The sequence below is a fragment of the Falco peregrinus genome, chromosome 4 (assembly GCF_023634155.1).
Source record: "Falco peregrinus isolate bFalPer1 chromosome 4, bFalPer1.pri, whole genome shotgun sequence".
NCBI lineage: Eukaryota > Metazoa > Chordata > Aves > Falconiformes > Falconidae > Falco > Falco peregrinus.
The window spans coordinates 103,389,867-103,409,368 of NC_073724.1; the positions used below are offsets into that span (position 1 = coordinate 103,389,867).

A 19,502-nucleotide genomic window follows, 5' to 3' on the forward strand; every position below is an offset into this window, starting at 1 on the left:
GTCAAAATACCTGAGCACAGTGGTTTCATTCTGATATTGCTCCAGACTTTCTGGATGGTCCCTATAGCTCGGCAAAAAGTTGAACGCTGGTCCTCTTCAGGCACAGAGCGGGGAGAAAAACAGCAGTGTCAATGCATGCTCCCAAGAGAAAACGACTGAAAAAGGTTTAGTTTCCCTGAAAGATATAGCTTATAGTGTACAGCTGATCAGTAAACTGTGTTAGGCTGCGCGTTGGTTGCCATTCACAGCTGTGGCTCCAAGCTTAACCAGAGTTACTTTTTTTCTAGCTCATATTATACCATTTATACCATACCTGGCATCCAGGGGGTACCGAATGCCAGTTCATGTACACCACGCTAATATACCTGCCTACAGTCTTAAAAACTTGTCTCGTGTATGTAGCCCATTCATGGGTGAAACAACAGGACAAATCTACAAGTTTCTCAAGTCCTGCTGGCTATACCTACTATGAGGGTGGGAGGCAATCTGCCCAAGATGCGTTCCAATATTTCAGAGATCATTCCAGTATCTCAGAGTTCTCTAGCCTCTCCCTCAAACCCCAAAGATGGCCATAAAGATGGAGATGACTGACAGTCATACTGTGAACTTGTGTCAGGCCTTACTATCCCTGAGCAGCCTGATGTGGGGAATCCACCTCATCCCTTCTGCATGGGCCCAGGAGATACATGTAAGCTCACAACAGTGCCTGAGTTGTAATAAGTCCTGTCTCCTGGTCTCACAACTTATTGACTGGACTTCAGGATGACTTCTGTACTAATTTCCTTGCCTAGTGCTATGATCACTGGGCTGTTGACAGAACCTGGTTCTGTCACTACCCTGGCCTTGTCCTGATGCTGTGGGACTGCACCCTGATTGCTGCCTGGTCTGTGCTATGGTCACCCTTAGGTTCTGGCTCATCTTCCTTTGGAGCAGTCTTGTGTTTGCTGGTCCCTCACAGCTTGCCACAGAAATCACAGGTCCTGCTATAACATCAGAGCAGAGCATGTGGGTGTTGAGGAGTAGTAGAGGCCAGTTTACTAGGATTAGAATATGTCCATGTCATACCTGAAAGTTCTAGAAACTGTTGTACTGAGTATGTTTCCCCAGCATGGCTGTTCTGGAAGAAGTGGATCAGAGCTTTCTGCAGACTGAAAATGTCAGGCAAGTGTTGAACATACTGGATGTTTTGGAGCTGGAAGGGAAAATGCAACATGACTTTGCTATCCACACACTTATATGAGGAACCAGGATTGTGTCTGGCATTGTGTGGCATTCAGGAGAAGGGCACTGTTCTGGGAAAACCAGGGAAATGAGTCACCTTAGTGCCCCACTGACACCAACAATGGTGAATCCACATGGTGCCTGTCTCTGATTTGAAAAAGGAGGAATGTTTCTACAACACACCTTAGACATGAGCTCCAGAAGAACAGGATAGCAATTTCCCTTGCCTTCTTGTTGTTCTTGCTGAAGGAGATGCATCAGGGTTTGGATGGACATCTTCTGTTCAAATCTCCACATGTAGGACAGGCCGATCAGTCCAAGGTTTGGCTGGTCTTCAAAAGGAGGAATCTCACCATAAGCTATTTGTAGGAGCAGGTTGGAGCCCTGAGGATCTCTTATCCTCTGCTGTTTGACAGAAGTAAGGCTCTGCTCCCAGGCCTGTGGAATTTGAAGGGTTGTTAGGAGCTGCTTTTTGTTACAAAAGTGTTTGGGAGAATTTACAAGTCTTCTCACGAGGGAAGATAATGGTCATTCTGAAGAAAGGGAAGACACAGCAAAAACTTCATGATGAAAAATGAAGCTTGGACAAGAACAAAATTGCCCAAGAAGAAAACAAAAGGGTATTTTCTTGCCCTCCAAGGCAAAGAGCCATATTTTTTTTTTAAAGGGGATTTGCATCAACATATAAAAAGCATCTCAAAAAAGAGGCGATGAACCTGTTCATTGCATGTGGGAATGTCCTAGCTCATTGGATCACACCACATCAGAGCCTGTGTGGGCTCTGCAGTTGATACCTAACAAAGTGATAGTTAGTATATGGGATCCCTGGAAACACAGTGACTAGTCCCTCGCATACCTGGAAGAATGCCTGAGTCAGTGTTTTAAAGCAGGTTTCCCACTTCCTTCGGTCTTCTTGTCTAAGCAGAATATCGAAGGCCATGTTTTGCCCTGTAGGAATTGCAAAGCAAAATATGAACCCTGACCCAGTAGACACTGGAATCTGTAGAGAACAGCTACAGTCATGGGATAAGAGTCACCAGTTCCAGTGGCCATGTGAAAACCAATCTGAGGTAAGCCTGTTCGTACCCTCCCATTGCATGGAATGTACCTTTAACTGTTGTACTGTTGCTCAAGTGCTGGAGAAACAGATGGACAGTCACTGTGGCATCCTCCATGTTTCTGCTAAGTGCCACTGCCAGGCATTCAATATCTTTTTCAAGGTGGTCCCAGAAGAATTTTGCCACATCCTTTGGCTTCTCTGTCATTAGACTTAGAATTGCCTGGAAGACAGGATGTTTTTTTAATTTAGCTCTCAAGAAAGATTCCTCCCAGAGTAGGGAAGAAACTATTCATCATGCGGAAGCTGCAGGCTTAGTGGAGAGGACAGGCAGACAGGAGGTAAGGGAAGGAAATGAAGCAAGGGCTGTCTCACCTGTTTATCTGTATAGATCCCCAGCAGCATGGAACAATGCAGCAGAGCTCTTGCAAGACAGACAGAGGCAGGTGACAGGTCCCTCTCCAGTTCAATTCTCCGTATTGAAGGGCTTCCAAGGATGTATCCTTTTCCTGTTTTATCTTCCGTGCTGTGTTAAGGAAATGTAATTCAGTTTACACTCTCAGTGACTGGGCTCTTCTCATATAAGTTAACATTGGTGGAGGCTTTGTCAGCATTGGTTCAGAACAAATGTGAATGTGGCACGAGATGAGACTTTTGGAAGAAAAGAACTGCTGCGAAGAAATGCTCTTTCTAGCTGTTTCATGCCACTCACGCTTTCTTTCCTTTCTGTTCCCCCCAGTAGGTATTTCCAAGATTTTTTCCTGCAACTGGACCCTGGGTCACAAAGACCTTGCTCTGCCCACCTACAGTGTTTCCCCTGTGCCCAGAGAATAAAAAGAGGGTCAAGTGGCTGCAGCTCTGTTGATCTCTTTTGGGCTCTAGGCTGGAGAGCACCAACTTACATTTCCTTCCTCACAAAACCTCTCTCAGGTATGTGATTAATTCCTCCAATTTTGGCACCACATAGGCATTGTTTGACTTCCACAGGATTCCCACACTGTAGGTAAAGAAATGACAGCAGGGTAAGATGTAGGGCAAAAAACTTAACAGCAGACAGAAGATCCTCAGCATTACAAAAAACCAAAAGACACTTACGTTGGTGATGATCCAGTATGATCCGCACTGACAAACTGTGTATGAAAAGGAATTAGAGTAATCAGTCAATTTTCTTCCAATTACCAAATCATTTGTGATATAAGCACAGCCAGAAATTCACTGGGAGGGCAACAGACCAGGCTCCTCGCAAGTAAGACCTTCTTCCCATCTACTGGGATCTGGTCTCACAACATGGTTCTCACAAGAATTTGCTATAAATGGGCCTGGAGTTGCTGCAGCCAAAAGGAGATTGGTAAAGCACTCAACAGAAACACAGAGGTAGCTTTGAAGAAAGGCACCCTTCCCTCCATCCACCTGTTCCTTCTTTCCCTTCAGTCCCTGGCCAGTCTATCTCATGGCACATTTATAGCATGTTGCCTGTGTCTGCCATCCATATAGCTGGAAAGAAGCAAAATTTCCTCAGCGCTTACCCCAAGGTGTATCATATTGACCAATTTTCCAGTTCTTCTGATCAAAAAGCAGGTCTTCAGGCATGGTAGGAAGGTAGGACCCCTTAGAAAGGAAACACAGGTGTAAAGAAAAAGTTGAGAAATTATATAACAATTTTCCTAGTTCACTTCTCATCTACTGGAGAAATAATTTCTGGAGATAAAAACATTAGGTACGAATGAGAACATGAAAAAGCTTGACAGAGACATAGACCAAGGGACATAGCATTATATCAACTGGACATACATTGGGGATAGCTGGGTTTACAAGAACAGCAACACGCAAGTTAACATCTTCATCACTTCTTTGGTATCTGCCTAACAAACTGAGGATTCAGGGTGAAAGAGCATAACCTGATACTGTCTCCCACAACATCCTTATAGGTAAGTTCATGAAGCGTGGACTAGAGGGGACAGTGAGGTGGATTGAGAACTGGCCGAATGGCAGAGCTCAGAGAGTTGTGAACAACAGCACAGAGTCTCGCTGGAGGCCTGTAGCCAGCGGTGTTCCCCAGGGGTCAGTGCTGGGTCCAGCCCTGTTCAACTTATTCATCAATGACCTGGATGAAGGGACAGAGTGTGCCCCCAGCAAAGTTGCTGCTGATGCAGAACTGGGAGGGGTGGCTGATGCACCAGAAGGTTCCGCTGCCATTCAGCGAGACCTGGACAGGCTGGAGAGCTGGGTGGGGAGGAACCTCATGGAGTTCAACAAACGCAAGTGTAGGGTCCTGCACCTCGGGGGGAACAATCCCATGCACCAGTACAGGCAAGGGGCTGACCTGCTGGAAAAAAAGTTCTGAAGAGAAGGACCTGGGAGTTCTGGTGGGCAGCAAGTTGCCCATGAGCCAGCAGTGTGCCCTTGTGGCCAAGGTGGCCAATGGGACCCTGGGGTGCATCAGGAGGAGTGTGGCCAGCAGGTGGAGGGAGGTGATCCTCCCCTCTGTTCTGCCCTGGTGAGGCCCCATCTGGAGTGCTGTGCCCAGTGCTGGGCTCCCCAGTTCAAGAGAGACAGGGAACTACTGGAGAGGGCCCAGCAGGGGGCTGCAAAGCTGATGAGGGGACTGGAGCATCTCCCGTATGGGGAAAGGCTGAGAGAGCTGGGCCTGGTTAGCCTGGGGAAGAGAAGACCGAGAGGGATCTTATCAGTGCATACAAGTATCTTAAGGGTGGGTGTCAAGAGGATGGGGCCAGGCTCTTCACAGTGGTGCCCAGTGACAGGACAAGGAGCAACGGGCACAAACTGCAACATGGGAAGGTCCACCTGAATATGAGGAAGAGCTGCTTTACCTTGAGGGTGACAAGCGAGCACTGGAACAGGCTGGCCAGAGAGGTTATAAAGTCTCCTTCTCTGGAGATTTTCAAACCCCACCTGGATGTGATTCTGTTCAAACTGCCCTAGGAGAACTTGCTTATTTGACAGGGGATTGGACTAGATGATGTCCAGAGGTCCCTTCCAACTCTGACCATTCTGTGTTTCTGAAACCTGGACACTGCCATTGTCTTCACGACCAAGAGATGTGCAATGCATATCTCAGTTGCTTTCTGCACTCCTCAAATAACGGGAATAATTTGTCCATCATTAGATGCAAAGTGGGGTATAGTCTAGTAAAAAGTTTATCTTACCTGACAGCTGGCATATTGTGGTCTAGAATGAAGACATTTGGGCTACAATTTGAGTCATATAAGCTCAATCAACAGCTGATATTTGCCTGGCCTCTAGGCTCCCTTAGATTCAACCAGAGAGAGATGGGCATCACCAGCAATTTGCATCCCTTGCTTTCAGTACAGATAGTGATGAACAGTCTCAGTTTGCTCCTGGTGGACTGTCGGGAAGGGAGCAGAACTACAAGGCTCCATATGTGACCTAAACCAAATCTGGCTGTAAGCTGACAGAGCTGATTTTGTAAAAGCGGGACCAGCCCAATGATGTTATCATGAAGGGAAGTATCTGTATTCCCACATCTTGACTTACCTTTACCACATGAGGCTTAAAGCAGATATTCCTGAAAAGTTGAGTAAGGGGACTTTGGGATAAGGCCAGAGTAAATGCAGTGTGAAAGACCACCTCCATCAAGACATTGTTTTTGTGTCTGCACAGAGCATCCATGATTTTCTTCATCTTTTTTTCCAGAGTCTCTTCTGGGAGCATTGGTGTTTGGAGGATGTTTTCCATTTGTTTTATGACAGGCTAGAAAACAAATTGAAAAAAAAAACAAACCCAGATGGAATCTAAGGAGTCCCATAAGGCATCTCTTCATGAGGTACCCACTGGTAGGGTTAAAAAGTGGGGTTTTTTAATATAAATGTGATGATCCTTGTCTCCAACTCAGGAAGAAATTCCTATAGCTTTCTACAAACACCCCATAGAAATCTGTGGGAGACACAATAGATACTCACCACCAGTCTCTGGACTTCCTGGGGATCTTTGTTATTTATTTGACTTTTTGCTCTGTCCAGCACTGATAACATCAGTGTTATATTTGACCAGGTACTCATATGCTGTGAAACACAGATGTAAGTTACATTATTATAATGAAGATACCACCAGCATGTAGAAGGTTATCTCAAGCCCACTGAAGCATTCAGATGGACCCCTCACAAATGATCATGTTATTTTTATGTTATGAATATTACAAACTGGTTTTGCATTTTCTAAAATTTGTATTTGTATCATGGGGGCAAGCTCGGGGTGCTGCAGAGATATGGAGTCTGAAATCTGTTCTGCCTGAATTTTACTGTGCAATTGTTCCATTTCTGCAGTCTTTCAAATACACGAATAGTCACATGCTAAGCAGGTTTAAAGGAGGAATGAATTGTCCTCTAGAGGAGGTTTTATCTCTCCTCAGATTGGAAGAAAGACTCTAAGAAGATATTTTCATTACTTGAACTGAATGAAACTGATTTTTCATTACTTAATGAAAAATTACTTGAGTGTTTCCTATCTCATTGTCTGTGATAAGGTACACAGGCTACAACACAAGATACATTTCATCAGGCAGGGCTCAAGTTAGCCAGCTGTACACCCTCAGAGCTGGCTGCAAAGAAAGCCTGGGTGCATCTGCATGCCTGGATCACACAACTTCAGTGACCTGCAGATGGGCTTTCAGAAGACACTCACCTGTGAAATTTCAACCCCTCTAGGTAAAATCCATTTTTCTGCCTGAAGAATCTCCTGCATTGGCATGAAACCGTAGTTGTTATGGAGATTTTTAATGAGGAATATTTGAGGCCATGGTGTCTGTGCATTTACCACCAGCTTCTTCATTGCATTCACCAGGTCTTGCTCCTCTTGCTTGTTCCCACCAGGAGATCTGTTTGGATCTGAAGGTACCAGTGAGATTTCCTATTAAGCTCACTCCCATGCAGTTGTACATCATAGAACCTTTTTGCAAACACTTTACCTGCTTAGGTTGCAACAACACTTTTTCCCCAAGAGTAGAAATATGGCCTGCAACCATAGTATCTTGGGCTTCTCAATACCTACAGCATGCAGGGAAGTAGAATACTGGGCAGTGAATATGAGGACTGAATGGCCCACTGTTTTTTTGTGCTTATAGGTTCTTGGTCAGGTAATCTTCTCTAGCATCTATCTTAGGTCAGAGAGGAAAGCTCTCAAGGCTGTCCAGAAGATGGAAAGCAATCTCATGGATCTATTCCAGGTAGCTGAGAAAAGTGGGAATCCTCTGGCCTATTTTACATCTTGGCCTTATAAAGGGTCTCCTCTTACCTCCGTTGATTATATGGGTTGAGGTAAGATTGTGCCAGTCTCTTCACTCAGACTTGAACACTCTTCAAAGCTGACAAAGATCTAAGGAAGTGACTCAACAGAGTTTAAAGTGCAATACAGTCACTTCTAAACCAAGAGACTCATGTGTTCAGTGTGAACTCCATAGATTCTGCATGTCATTCTCAACAGACTAATGGGAGAAGGGAGTCTTAGCACATGCACCTACCTGTAGCCACTTAAACGATTATCTTGATACACTGCTGCACACCACCCCTTAAGTCTGGTGAACTACTTATTCAGGGGAAATGACAATGTTCAGATAAATTTCTTTTAACACTGACCAAAACCTGGATGTTTCAATACTGAGAAAATAATCCAGTAAAAAGAAAACGGTTTCAGAGGGAATCAACAAGTTCTAGGTAACATATATGTTTTGGGTGTAACATACACATCTTTGGATGCGATCTATTTATATAAAAATGTAGCTAGTTTAACCCTATTCAGTTTCAATATTGACAAAAAATAGTTTTATAGTGTCAGACTAAGAGGATAAAAAAATTATCTAGATCTAAAAGAAATAAATTAGTCCTTCTGATCCTGAATCACCTCTTGAAAAATCATCTGTTAAACCCCTTAAATTTAGACAAAACTTACTTTTTTCTTTTATTTTCTTTTTTTTTTTTTTTTCTTCCCCCAGAAGGAACCTCCTATACTAGTGAATGTTTGGCTTGTTCTAAACCTGCTTATAAGAAAACAAAAATCTCATGCTCTCTGTGGCTAGCAGAAGGACTCACCGCAGAGCACCTGTCTGCCAAGCACAGTGGCCACATGGCTGATGGAGAACCGGAGGCGGGCTATGAACTGGAGGGTGTCAATTTTTGAGAGCCTGCATGAGCAGAAAGCGGAAAGGTCTGCAGTAGAGAGGCACCTTTCAGCAAGCTGGCTGGCATCATCTTGGGAGGAAGGATACATACAATCCTGTTCAACAGAAAGAGAGAGGGAAACTTAAGAGTCCAAAGCTGCCATAGGTTCTGAATAATCCCTTCTTCTTTCCCAAGCCTTTTCACCAGATGCAGACTTATTTCTGCTGTGATGTTGTACCATGTGAATCTCAAGTCCGTAGCAATGCTCTGCTTTACAGGTGGAGTATTTTTCATCACCTTTGAGGGTAACCCCAACTCTGCTTCCCTGGCAGGAGAGGACTGCCTCCTCTCTTGTTCACTTGGTGGAGAATCGTATGTTGAACAGGTGTGCTTGTGCCTATCAGTAGTGCTCCAGTTCAAATTGGAGAAGAGACCAGGGACAGTTCTGCTCAGAGTGTCACTTATGCTGCAGGGAGGCTCTTGTGGCTTACAAATCAGGCCAGGGCATCCCTGGGCTTCAAGAGCCACAGCTCCAAAATTCAGACTGTACACTGGACCTTATAACTCAGGCCTGGATTCTTCCACACTACACTTAGGCACAGAACCAAGGCGGGTCAGCAGCCTGTTCCAGACAGCCTGAGGAGCCAGTGGGGGGAAAGATAGAGGAAGAGTATGATCTGCAAAGGGCAGGACAGGGAGTAAGGGTTAATTTGAGTATGGATTCCAAGAACAACTCAAAGATACTTGCACTTACCTCCAGACAATGCACCACCATGAAGTAGAAATGGTTCCAGTTAATTTTGTTGAAAGTTATCTTTTTCTCCATCTCAGAAAGGTATTTTTCCAGGTGAACCTTTATGTTGTTGAACCTATGACAAAAAAAGACAGCATGTGAGCATCTGTGTAGCCTGTGTGGCTCAGTGGTCAGGCCAGGACCTAGCTCATGCTAACCCATGTCGCAGAAGCAGTTTCAAGAGGGAGGACTTGACTGTTGGACTGGTGTCAATGCACTCTTCAAAGGGTGACAGCTCACTTTTTGACTTGCACACTAAAAATGAAGGATGACATTAATTATTTTTCTTCAGTACAAGATCAGATCAGGGTGCTAGTGAAATCAGGCTCTTACTCCTTTTTACTGCCTGGTGCTCAGGGCTGGATGGCTTGCAGGCCACAAACTGGATCAGTTGAGTAATGACTTCTGGGGATGGTATGCCTCTGTCTCCCAAGATAGAAGTGGTGACAAACTCCACAAAGAAGGAGTTACATTTCCTCCGGAATTTGTTGCGAGATGCAACAGCTTCCCTGTAGGGAAGAAAAAATCAAGATCTACCATGAAACCCCAACAAAACAAAGAAACAACTTGTCTTTTCTGATTCTCTGTATGTGACCAGATCAGGTACACCTAGACTGTGGAGAAGAAATAATTTTTTTAAATAGAGAGGGGAATTAGCCCCCAGAAAACCCACTAACAGCATTTTTCCTTGAATACTGAGGACAAACTTTCTCCTTCCTTGTACTCTCCCTTTCTCCTGCTTCCACTCAAGATAGCTACAGAACAAAGGCAAACGAATTCTCATGTAGTATGTATGCCTGGATAGACCACCTGTTGAGATGGAAGCAAAAGGGCTGGAACTGAATCCAGATCTCTTCATGTGAATCCTCTCAGCACCAAGGGCTTGCTACAGGTGGTGAATAATGACTTTTCCGTGGAGCTCATGTGTTAATGATGTTGGTGTAGCCTCTTTTCTGGTAACTATTTCCATATTTTATACAAGGTGTAGAGACTGACACAACAAAACTAGTTGTTTTACAGGTTGCAGGATACCTTGTGGCCACTGTAGCAGTGGGTGTGTAATCTTCTGGGAAGTTAGCCTTGCAGATCTTACAGTGCTTGCTGCTCCACTCACGAATGCACTGCGAGCAGAAAATGTGTCCACAGGGCAGCTCTGCTGGGTCAGTGATCTCCAGTAGACAGCTCTTGCAGTCCTTCACACCCTTCCTGAAAGATGTCACCAAAGGAAGATACAACTCAGGGCTGATTTTACACTGGTGCCAGACCTGAGAGTGGGCATGGGATTCTCATGCCCAATGTTTGCCATGGGCATCAAAACTGAATTGCAACTTTTAACTAGCCTTACTGGTGAGCACAGAATAGGGGCAACATCTGATAGTTCATTAAGGGGATGGCTCCACCAAGGACCATCCCACCTAAGAGATGTGGCCTGACATACTAAGGCTTGGCTGGGTGAGGGGGCTGGGCCTTATTCACAGTCTAACTAGTGAGTACCTTCAGTTACCCCATGTTCAATTCCAGGGTTGTCTCTGACACCAGCCAGACACAACACCGCATGGAAAAGGCTTTGCTCCATGGTCGCCTGAGGTTGGGCATTACATGCCTTGGCATTAGCAGTCTCCAGGGGGGATCCCTTGGCCTGAGGAGATTAATCTCCATTGGCTAGTGACAATCTTACCCCACCCCTTACAAAAAATCATTTATTGTCCCCAGAAAGAGCTTTTTTGTTGTTGTTGTTTGGGTTGTTTGTTTGTTTGTTTGTTTGTTTTGGCTTGGACTTACACAAGGTACACAATTTCAGCTTTTTCATTGCATTTCTTGAGCACTTCTGTCACCAAATTCAAAGTTTCTGCTGGCTCAAAATTTTGTGTTTTAGTCAGGCGCTGTAGGAAAGAAAGGATGGTAAAAGCTCAATGAAAATATCTTCCTGGCATATGAAAAAAGACCAACATGTAATGTCAGCACCACAACATTACATAATAAACCACCAAAATCAAACAGGCCTACAAAGTGTCTTTCCTCATGTAATGTCAGGGATAATTGGCCTGAAATATGTCTTAAGCTTTCAAGGAAACCTTCCTTTACATAAAATTCTGATTTTGGGGGGGCTTTCATATGATTCTGAAATCTCAGTGTTTTTTGCACTGGGTGGTGCTTCCACCCTCTTTGCATCCTCTTCCTATTTCTATGCCCTCTCTCAAGCTGGAATCAGAGGAATCCCTGGAAGATAAGGCTCCTTTCAAACTCTGCTTGTCTCCAAGGCTATAAATTGTCCAGGCAAGCACTACACTGAGCACATACATTCCATATGAAGATGAAATGGTTCCCAAGAAGTCTCAGAAGCTTCTCATCTATTTCTGTCTCATTGTGCAGCATGTGGTCAAAGAACATGTAGACAATGTTGGTGCAGGTCCACTCGTGTCTGGAAAACACACACACACGCAAATGCCAAACAAAGCTTCAAGACTTGCCAGAGAAAGCCACAGGTGACCTCCTCTACTGTTGGTTAATGGTGTAATTTTCAGCAGGAGGCTGGCCTACAGACTTCTGAGGTCCCTTCCAACCAATATTTCTATGACAGGTCTCGGGTACTGTGAAATGATTTCAGGACACAAGAACTCCTGGGCTTGCTTTGGTAGACTAAACCAAGCAAAGAGAGAAAAAAATGGCATGGTCCTGTCTACCTCACTTGTTGGAGTGTCTCCAGACCAAACTTCTTGAATCATTACTGGGTTTTGTCTATGGAGATACCTACACTACTACAGCAAATATCCTGGGCATGAGAAAGCATGAAGTCAGATGTTCAGGAAAACAGGTCTTACTGTTTAAGAATGCTGGGTGCGTGGCCGTGATTAAAATGTGTAGTTCTTAACACAGCTTTTTTGGAGTGATTTTGCCAATGTTTTTGTGATAATCAGACAACAGAATGAGCAAAGGATTAGAAGTGAGCCAAGAGTTTCAGGGATCTTAAGGTTCTCAAACTAACTATTATGGCTTCCCAAGGAAAGGATAGATTAAGCTCACAGTGCAAACAACCAGCTCATGGAAGAGGTGAGATGAGGCCCTATATATTTGCATGAAACCTTTCAATTAATTGAAACACTGGATTAGGAACTCCAGGGAAAAAGGGTAGATTATGTGAAATCTTTCTCCACAGATTGTATTTTTAAGCTTCAAGCATTTTAGTTTTCAAACCTTCCGGTGAGAGTTGACAGAATCTTTAGCAAATACACTGAGACAATTTGAAGGAAAAAAGTTTTGCTTGTCTGAAAGAGAACCTCTTACTTGAAAGATGAAGATATGTCTGTTGAGGGTTGGACTTACAACACACTCCTCAGGAGCTCCCTTTTCTTCTGGTGAAGATTAAGCTGGTAATTGTCAATACTGATCTGTTCCATCCAGGGCATAATGGACTTGACCCTTCTAAGCCATTCTGTACAGGCTTCAAATGACCGAAGATTACCTGTGGGCTGCACCTTCTTCAGGAGAATGTTCAAGGTGTCAAGAGTGATAAACTGGAACTACATTTAGAGAGAGAGAAAAAAAATCCAGCTTTTATAGCTGACCTGGTCCCATTGCACCTTGGTGAAAAAAAAAAAAAAGCTTTGGAGGCTGTGATGGAGAATTCTCTGAAACTCTACCTTGGTGTACACAGCAACAAATACCATAGCAGGAATTTATTAGGTAAGGATGTGAGAAGAGTACAGAAACTGTAATTGTACCATAGTGTAACTCTGTGTTGCACTTGTGTCTTGATCACTGTTTGAATACTGGGAGCAGAGCATGGCTTTCCCTCCACAGGGAAACTTTCAGCTCTAAGCTTGTTGCCTTCAGTTCCCTTGACTTTCAGGAGGGAGAAACAGATACCTCCAAAGAACAGTTCTTCCATTTCACAGAGAGATGTTTAAGATTATTGAAGCAATTGTTCTTTGGAAAGACAGATATTTAGGTGGAATCCAGTTGCCCTATTGTAGGTCTCTGCTGTCAGTTGAAATGCCTTTGGTTGTCTGAGACATCTACACACAGCTGGCGTATAGGGCCTACAAGACCTACAGGAGACCCATGCCCTACCGCAGCAGGAGCTGGAGGCCAGGGAGTATCTTAAATGTCAGTAGATGCCTACTTTTGGGCAACTGGACTGCGCCTCTCCATTCAGTTGTGAGTCACTCTCCACTGTCTCTGTAGCCCATGTTTTCACTAACAATCATAGGTGATCAGATGACCATTGCAAATACAGGCACATCCCTGTAGACATGTAAGCTACAGTGTCTGAATCCAGACATGGACCCCATCCCAGAATTTAAATACTGTTACCATCACCTATAACGTCTGACTGTCTAAGGAGAGATGAATGTCATACCCAGAATAACACAAGCAAAAGGATGTGTAATGTTTTTCTACATAATGCTGATTAAATTATAGACATTTTGAAAACAAAAAAGTATAAATGGAATTAAGAAATGGTTAGAGGAGGATGAAGGACAGGTCCTTTGGTAGGGAATGAGCTGGATATGACCACTAACTCAGAAACTCCCTAAGACTTACTGGAAGCTGGAAAATACTTCCAAGGAAAGATCTCCTGAAGTCTTATTTTTCTCTTACACACTTTCACTGAGTGTTTGCTAGTAACCATAGGCAGAAACAGGCTGTGCCTCTTTGCTCTGCAAAACACCAGCTGTTCCCTTTTGCTCACCATTTCTGGTGGGTCCTTCTCATACTTTTTTTGCAGGTCACTTGTTACAGTCTCATCAATTTTTACCAAGTCAACAAAGAGTTGATACTCCTCTCGTAGGTAGAAATACTCCATATGAAGCCAAATGGGGGAGAAGCTTATCTTCCTCTGCCCCACAGAGGAGCAGAGCTGTTTTGCATTCACTAGGAGAGCTTTTGACAGAATCTGCAGATAAAATAAAAGGTGTTATTTCTGCTCCAAACAAACAGCAGGGGACTGAGCATGGTGTTCAGCATTGTTGAAACAGTCCAGTGAAGCTTGTCCATTAAAAATATTTTTCTCAAGGTGGAATTAAGACTGAGCACCAACAGTTGTTGGGAAGCATGCAGAATAGGAGAAGCTATTTTTTCCCCCTAGTTCTTGGAACCATAGATATCTGTAGTCCTGTGACTCAAGCCAGTGACTTTTAAAGCTTATACCCCACCAGACCGCGTTTACCTCATAGACAGAATGATCTTGCCCAGGAAAAGTCATCCTTAGAAAGTCATTGGTATAACACTGCATCATCTCTGGATTACTGCCATCTGGCATCAACACATCCTTGACCAGTGATTGGAAAAATTCAGCTGGTTCCTTCATAGGTATTTTAGGATGACCTAGAGGAAAGGACAGAGATGTCAGGTAACCTGAAAATAGAAGTTGACGGGAAACTAGGAGTGCAGAACAGATATTTTAGGCCATTATGGTTGTGTGGGGAACAGAACTGCTACGGTTGGTCCTATCACAACCTTTGGCTATTATGGGAAATTTTGGAGTTCACCTTCCCTGGGTTAAAGAACAACACCTGTTTGAAAAGTCTGATGTTACCTCTCGTATTATAGACTTTCTCCCATAGTTCCTCCAGGTAGGCCTTCAGAACCCAGCTGAATGGGAACTGGCAAAACATGGATGTGTTGGGGTCTTCAGTCATTGACAACACCGAAATCTTAGCATCTTGTTTCCTTAAACAGTATAGAATGAAGCAAACATGTAATGTGCTCTGTGTATACTGAACTGAAGCATCACAGAGAAATTTCTGACTGCCACTAGTATATGTTCTGCTTAAAAGGTTAAAAAGTACAGAAAAATATTTTGTAAAAACCAGCAACAGTGAAAACAAGGCACGACCAGAAAAAATTGCTGTCACTGGGAGTTGAAGGCTAAAAAACATTGCAGCAGGGGAAAGGCAAACGAGTCAGACACCTGTCTTGTGTCTGCCACAGCTACTGTTCAGAATAAGATGACTGATCAATTGAAATGTGATAGTTGGACACTAGATACATTTTATGCTGGGGAAGGGATTCATCTGCTCTTACCTTAGGGAACTCAAATTCAAGTTGCTAAAATCCGGACCTACTGTTTCTGAGTTTACTCTGTGTTAATCGCTATTCCAAGGAACTGGAGCTCCTTGCTAATGTTCCTGAGTTGCTGAAGGTTTAAGAGAACTGGAAAGTTCTGATTCCAAAATCATGACCCAAAAGACTTATCACGGATAAGTTATGAGCTGTGTGAGCTTATCTTAACTTCAGACTTGTTTTACCATTTCTTTTTGTAGAGGGTTGGATTATGAAAGCAGGTTTTAATTCCACTAATGTACATACTGTATTTCCCCACCAAGTCTCTTACTTGCTGGTGTATTTAAAACTCAAGAATGAGTCCTCTGCAAACATCTGAAGCCACAGTTCTGAGAATGGAGACAGCGGAAAGAGATGATCCAGGTTGTTGTTTGCATCCACCACTGCGAGAATTTGAGCAAACAGATTTGCCACAATGTCTTCTAAATGCATCCACAGAGCATGCCTGGAAGTGATAACGTGGCCTGTTAAGTGCTTTCCTTGTACCTGACCAATCCTCTATTCATCAGAAACTCACATCTACTTCTGTATACTAGACAGCAAAATCCCTCCTAATTGTCATATCTGAGCCCCATTAAATATTGTGCTTCACACACCACAGCTTTTTTAATGCTCTCAGAAACAGACGTGTTAGAAATTTGGAAAGAGCTGCACAGGTAAAAGTACCTGAATGAAGTTTCTTCAAGGATGAACTCACTGGAGACAGCTCTGCGGAAGACCCACTCCCCTGGCTCAAAGCTTATTTTCTCACGTTCTTCTAGGAGGTGGCAAATTCTCTTTTTCAGCACATTCATAAAACAACTAGAAACTAATTATAAAACAACATTTATTAAAACATTTGAATGAAAGACGTTTCCATGCAAAGTTTTCAGTCAACATAAAGCCAGTCATAGAAAGCGACCACTATGAAAGTTCTTGGTTTTCTTCCACAATAAATTCCAGTGCTTTATATTCTACTCTAGCCTCTTCCCTTTCCTCTTTATTTTCAGTGAGTTGATTTTGGGGGCAACGTTTGTTGAACACGTGCCATTTTTGATGGAGGAAAGAAAATCCACTTCTCTCTTTAAAAATAATTGTGTGATTTAGGTTCTATGGTGTATAAACACTCTGATATTCATATTGATATGGAGAAATGTTTAGTATTGTATGTCACAAGAATAGTCACAGTACTGCAGAAGGGTTGGCATCCTGTTCCTATCTGTATGACACTGATGACACTGTTATCAATATAAAATAAAACTGATGGTTTTGCTTCACCACAAGCAAAATTCATCCTGTATTGTGCTGAGGAATGAAGGTGTCATTATGCAATCACAAGAAAATATCTTTTCCTAAGGGAAATTTTCTTATAATCAAAATTTAGTACAGAATAAATTCTGCCTTAGCCATGTGACCATAAGGACTTTCCAGACCCACCACATCTTTGAAGTGGCAACATGGTGTCTTTTCTTTTTCAGTTGTTAACAAACATCCTAGGCTCCTGACAGGAACCTATTGCTCAAAGAGCAAGTCATGCACCACAGTGACAAAGTCTTTCGATGTGCAGGAAAGAATAATTTCCAAATGCATCTACAAGGATTTTGGTTCTTGTTTTCTGTTGAAACCAGACCCTTTCCATTTTGCTGAAGCCATAGTTTTCTATGAAGACACCACATCACCTGCACAAATAATTTGTATCAATTCTATGTAGGAATCACTTGGGTCACTTTGGACTCCGAAATAGTCATGGGAGTATAAAGTGGCTTCTGCCTCAGATGTTTCTACCAAGTTTTCCATCAAAGGTCATGTGAAAAGCTGGATGTTCCAGTGCAAACTCTGAGAACACACAACTTGGGGTGCATAGAGAGAAGAAGAGGCTCTAGGCAAACCTAGTCCTTTCTTCTTTGGGATCTCCTCACATATTTTCATAGACAAGCATCAGGACAGATCATTAAACCACTCATTTCATTCCCCCTGTTCATGGTTTTCAATATGCAAGATGCAGCCTTGCAGAAATAAAAATAACCCAACCCACGCTGGGCCTTTGTTTGTACTCACGTGTGGTTCTACCATGATCCTGGAAAAGTAAGTTGTAAATGATCGTGATTCTCTTAATGGCACGCCGACTATTGTCTGTCTTGTCTTCCAACTGAATCACAGCTTTCTGGATGCTCTCTTTGATCATAGAGTCCATGCTGAGGAACTGTGAATGGAGAAGCTTGGACGTTATTGTATTGCCTAACACTCCATTGCATTTGCTCTGTCAATTCCTACTTAACTTGACACAATAGACTCCCAGGTGTATGTCTACTTCACCATCCCATCCCTAGTAAATCAATCCCAATACTACACAGAAGTGACAAAAGCCCTGCAAGGGATGGAGAAATGGGGACAGTGATTTCATGCTTTTTCAAAGTCCACAGAAGGCTTAAATGTGCCTCCTCTGTCCTTGTATTTGTCTGTTATAGGTGGGGATCACTTCACCCTCATTGTGTGACCCACAAAGACCTGCAACTACTTTTTCCTGTAGCCAATGTACTATCTAAACCAGGGACCAGCATAACGGAATCCCTAAATGCCTGGGAAAGCTATTGTTTCTTAAACCAGTTCATGTGTAATGTCAGGCAGCTGAAATGAGAAAAAAGAAATGAAGCATACATTTCCTTCTGTAGAAAGACTGGACTTGGCTGGATCTTCAAGAGCAGCAGATTCCTCTGGAGGACCTGAAATCACAATCATTCATAAGACGCCTTTGTAAAAAATGTCAAAACCTGACAAAGAGATGCCTCTACCCAAAGGAAGCATTTGGAATCTGTTAACAATTAACAAAGGGTTGCAAAGCTGTCAACCTCATAAATTTCAGCCTGGGCTTTGTCCCCTCTGGGAAGAATTGCCCAGTAACCAGATCTCAGCTTTGGCTGGCACCCCATAGGAAGTGCGGGTGTAGCAGGACAGGAAGTGCAGTTCCTCCCCAAAAGCTCCTGCCTCCCCTCGTCCACACATCCTGGAAACAATGGCAGGGATGTATTAAGTTGCCTTTGAACTCAACAGATCAGGAATATTTAGTGGCTTTATTTGTGCAAGGTGAGCAGAAAGGGTTGCTGGAAATCACAGCAAAGTAAGTGTGTGTCTGCTGTATGCTGAATGCCACAGCACTACAGCCAATTTGCTATTGTAACTGAAGAACTAGCTCAGGTACCCTGCTACCCTACGCTCACAGCTTTCAGACCAGGAATAAAAAATGCAGTGCTGTGAGGACTTCAGAAACAGCAAGTACAGTACGTCCTGCTGAGACTCAGAGGCAGTGCCTCCACAGCCCACTTGATCTAGCTGAACTTAAAGCTGTAGAAGGAGCAAATGGGACACAGAAGAAAGGACACAGACGTGCAGGTAGCAGGTTAAAAGCAAGTGGCTCATTACCTGTTAGGCTATGCCCCTGGCAAGCGTTGTTGAAAATCTTAGCAACAGTCATTTTGGCAAGATCTCCTGGGTTCGCTGTAAAGTTGTCTGAGGGCATCAGATCATCCAAGTGGATTGACATCCATTCACCTGGGGAGACAGTAAACATGACAGAAATAGTAGTACCAGACATAACTGCTGTGAACAGTTGATCTGCTTTCCTTGGTGTATCACATACATCCAGAAAAATCAAGAAACTTTGGCTGCCCTGCCCTACCAGCAGCCTAGATAATAAGATATTGAGAGATGGAAGATTTATCATGTCCTGTTTCTTTTGTGCTCTGAGGGAGGACATGCTTCTCATATCATTCTCTTTCTCCCTTTCCATCTTCCCAGTGCTAATGTGCACAGGTGCCTTAACATTCTCACCCATTAACTACGGAAGAAAATGATCCTATAACCCAAAAGGTGTTTGACCACATAAAGAAGTTTTTTCTTATGTTTGAATGGAATTTCTTTATTTCAGTTTGTGCTCATTGACTCTTATTTTGTCATAGGACACCACAGAAGCATCTAGCTCCATCTTCTTTACATCCTCCGGTCATGCATGTATACACAGTGATAAGATCCCACGAGCCTTCTCTTCTCCAAGCTGAACTGTCCCAGCTCTCTCAGTCTCTCCTCATATGAAAGATGCTCCAGTCCCTTAAACATCTTCATGATCTTTTACTCGGCTTCCTCCAGTATGTCCATGTCTTTTATACTGGGAGACACAGAAATGGACGCAATAGTACAGGTGTGGTCTCACCGGTACTGAGTAGTGGGGAAGGATCACCTTCTTTGAACTGTTGGA

The 19,502-nt window shown here is 43.4% G+C and overlaps 1 protein-coding gene across 3 annotated transcripts in view; it reads right to left on the bottom strand.

Annotated features, from left to right (window-relative positions):
* Window positions 1–19,502, bottom strand: part of LOC106112616 (E3 ubiquitin-protein ligase rnf213-alpha-like) — a 66,014-nt gene that overhangs the window by 9,289 nt on the left and 37,223 nt on the right. For all 3 annotated transcript variants that reach the window (XM_055801965.1, XM_055801964.1, XM_055801966.1), the window contains 28 exons: window positions 18,671–18,799; window positions 17,909–17,973; window positions 17,309–17,453; window positions 15,938–16,079; window positions 15,543–15,716; window positions 14,745–14,878; window positions 14,376–14,533; window positions 13,899–14,102; window positions 12,530–12,726; window positions 11,507–11,627; window positions 10,988–11,088; window positions 10,238–10,411; window positions 9,539–9,714; window positions 9,364–9,460; window positions 9,167–9,281; window positions 8,344–8,527; window positions 6,941–7,143; window positions 6,220–6,321; window positions 5,795–6,010; window positions 3,805–3,886; window positions 3,374–3,408; window positions 3,181–3,275; window positions 2,654–2,804; window positions 2,330–2,501; window positions 2,078–2,169; window positions 1,405–1,659; window positions 1,066–1,192; window positions 11–94 (listed from right to left, as the gene is read on the bottom strand). In XM_055801965.1, coding sequence (XP_055657940.1) covers window positions 11–94; window positions 1,066–1,192; window positions 1,405–1,659; window positions 2,078–2,169; window positions 2,330–2,501; window positions 2,654–2,804; window positions 3,181–3,275; window positions 3,374–3,408; window positions 3,805–3,886; window positions 5,795–6,010; window positions 6,220–6,321; window positions 6,941–7,143; window positions 8,344–8,527; window positions 9,167–9,281; window positions 9,364–9,460; window positions 9,539–9,714; window positions 10,238–10,411; window positions 10,988–11,088; window positions 11,507–11,627; window positions 12,530–12,726; window positions 13,899–14,102; window positions 14,376–14,533; window positions 14,745–14,878; window positions 15,543–15,716; window positions 15,938–16,079; window positions 17,309–17,453; window positions 17,909–17,973; window positions 18,671–18,799 — 3,930 coding nt within the window. The remainder of the gene's footprint in view (window positions 1–10; window positions 95–1,065; window positions 1,193–1,404; window positions 1,660–2,077; window positions 2,170–2,329; window positions 2,502–2,653; window positions 2,805–3,180; window positions 3,276–3,373; window positions 3,409–3,804; window positions 3,887–5,794; window positions 6,011–6,219; window positions 6,322–6,940; window positions 7,144–8,343; window positions 8,528–9,166; window positions 9,282–9,363; window positions 9,461–9,538; window positions 9,715–10,237; window positions 10,412–10,987; window positions 11,089–11,506; window positions 11,628–12,529; window positions 12,727–13,898; window positions 14,103–14,375; window positions 14,534–14,744; window positions 14,879–15,542; window positions 15,717–15,937; window positions 16,080–17,308; window positions 17,454–17,908; window positions 17,974–18,670; window positions 18,800–19,502) is intronic.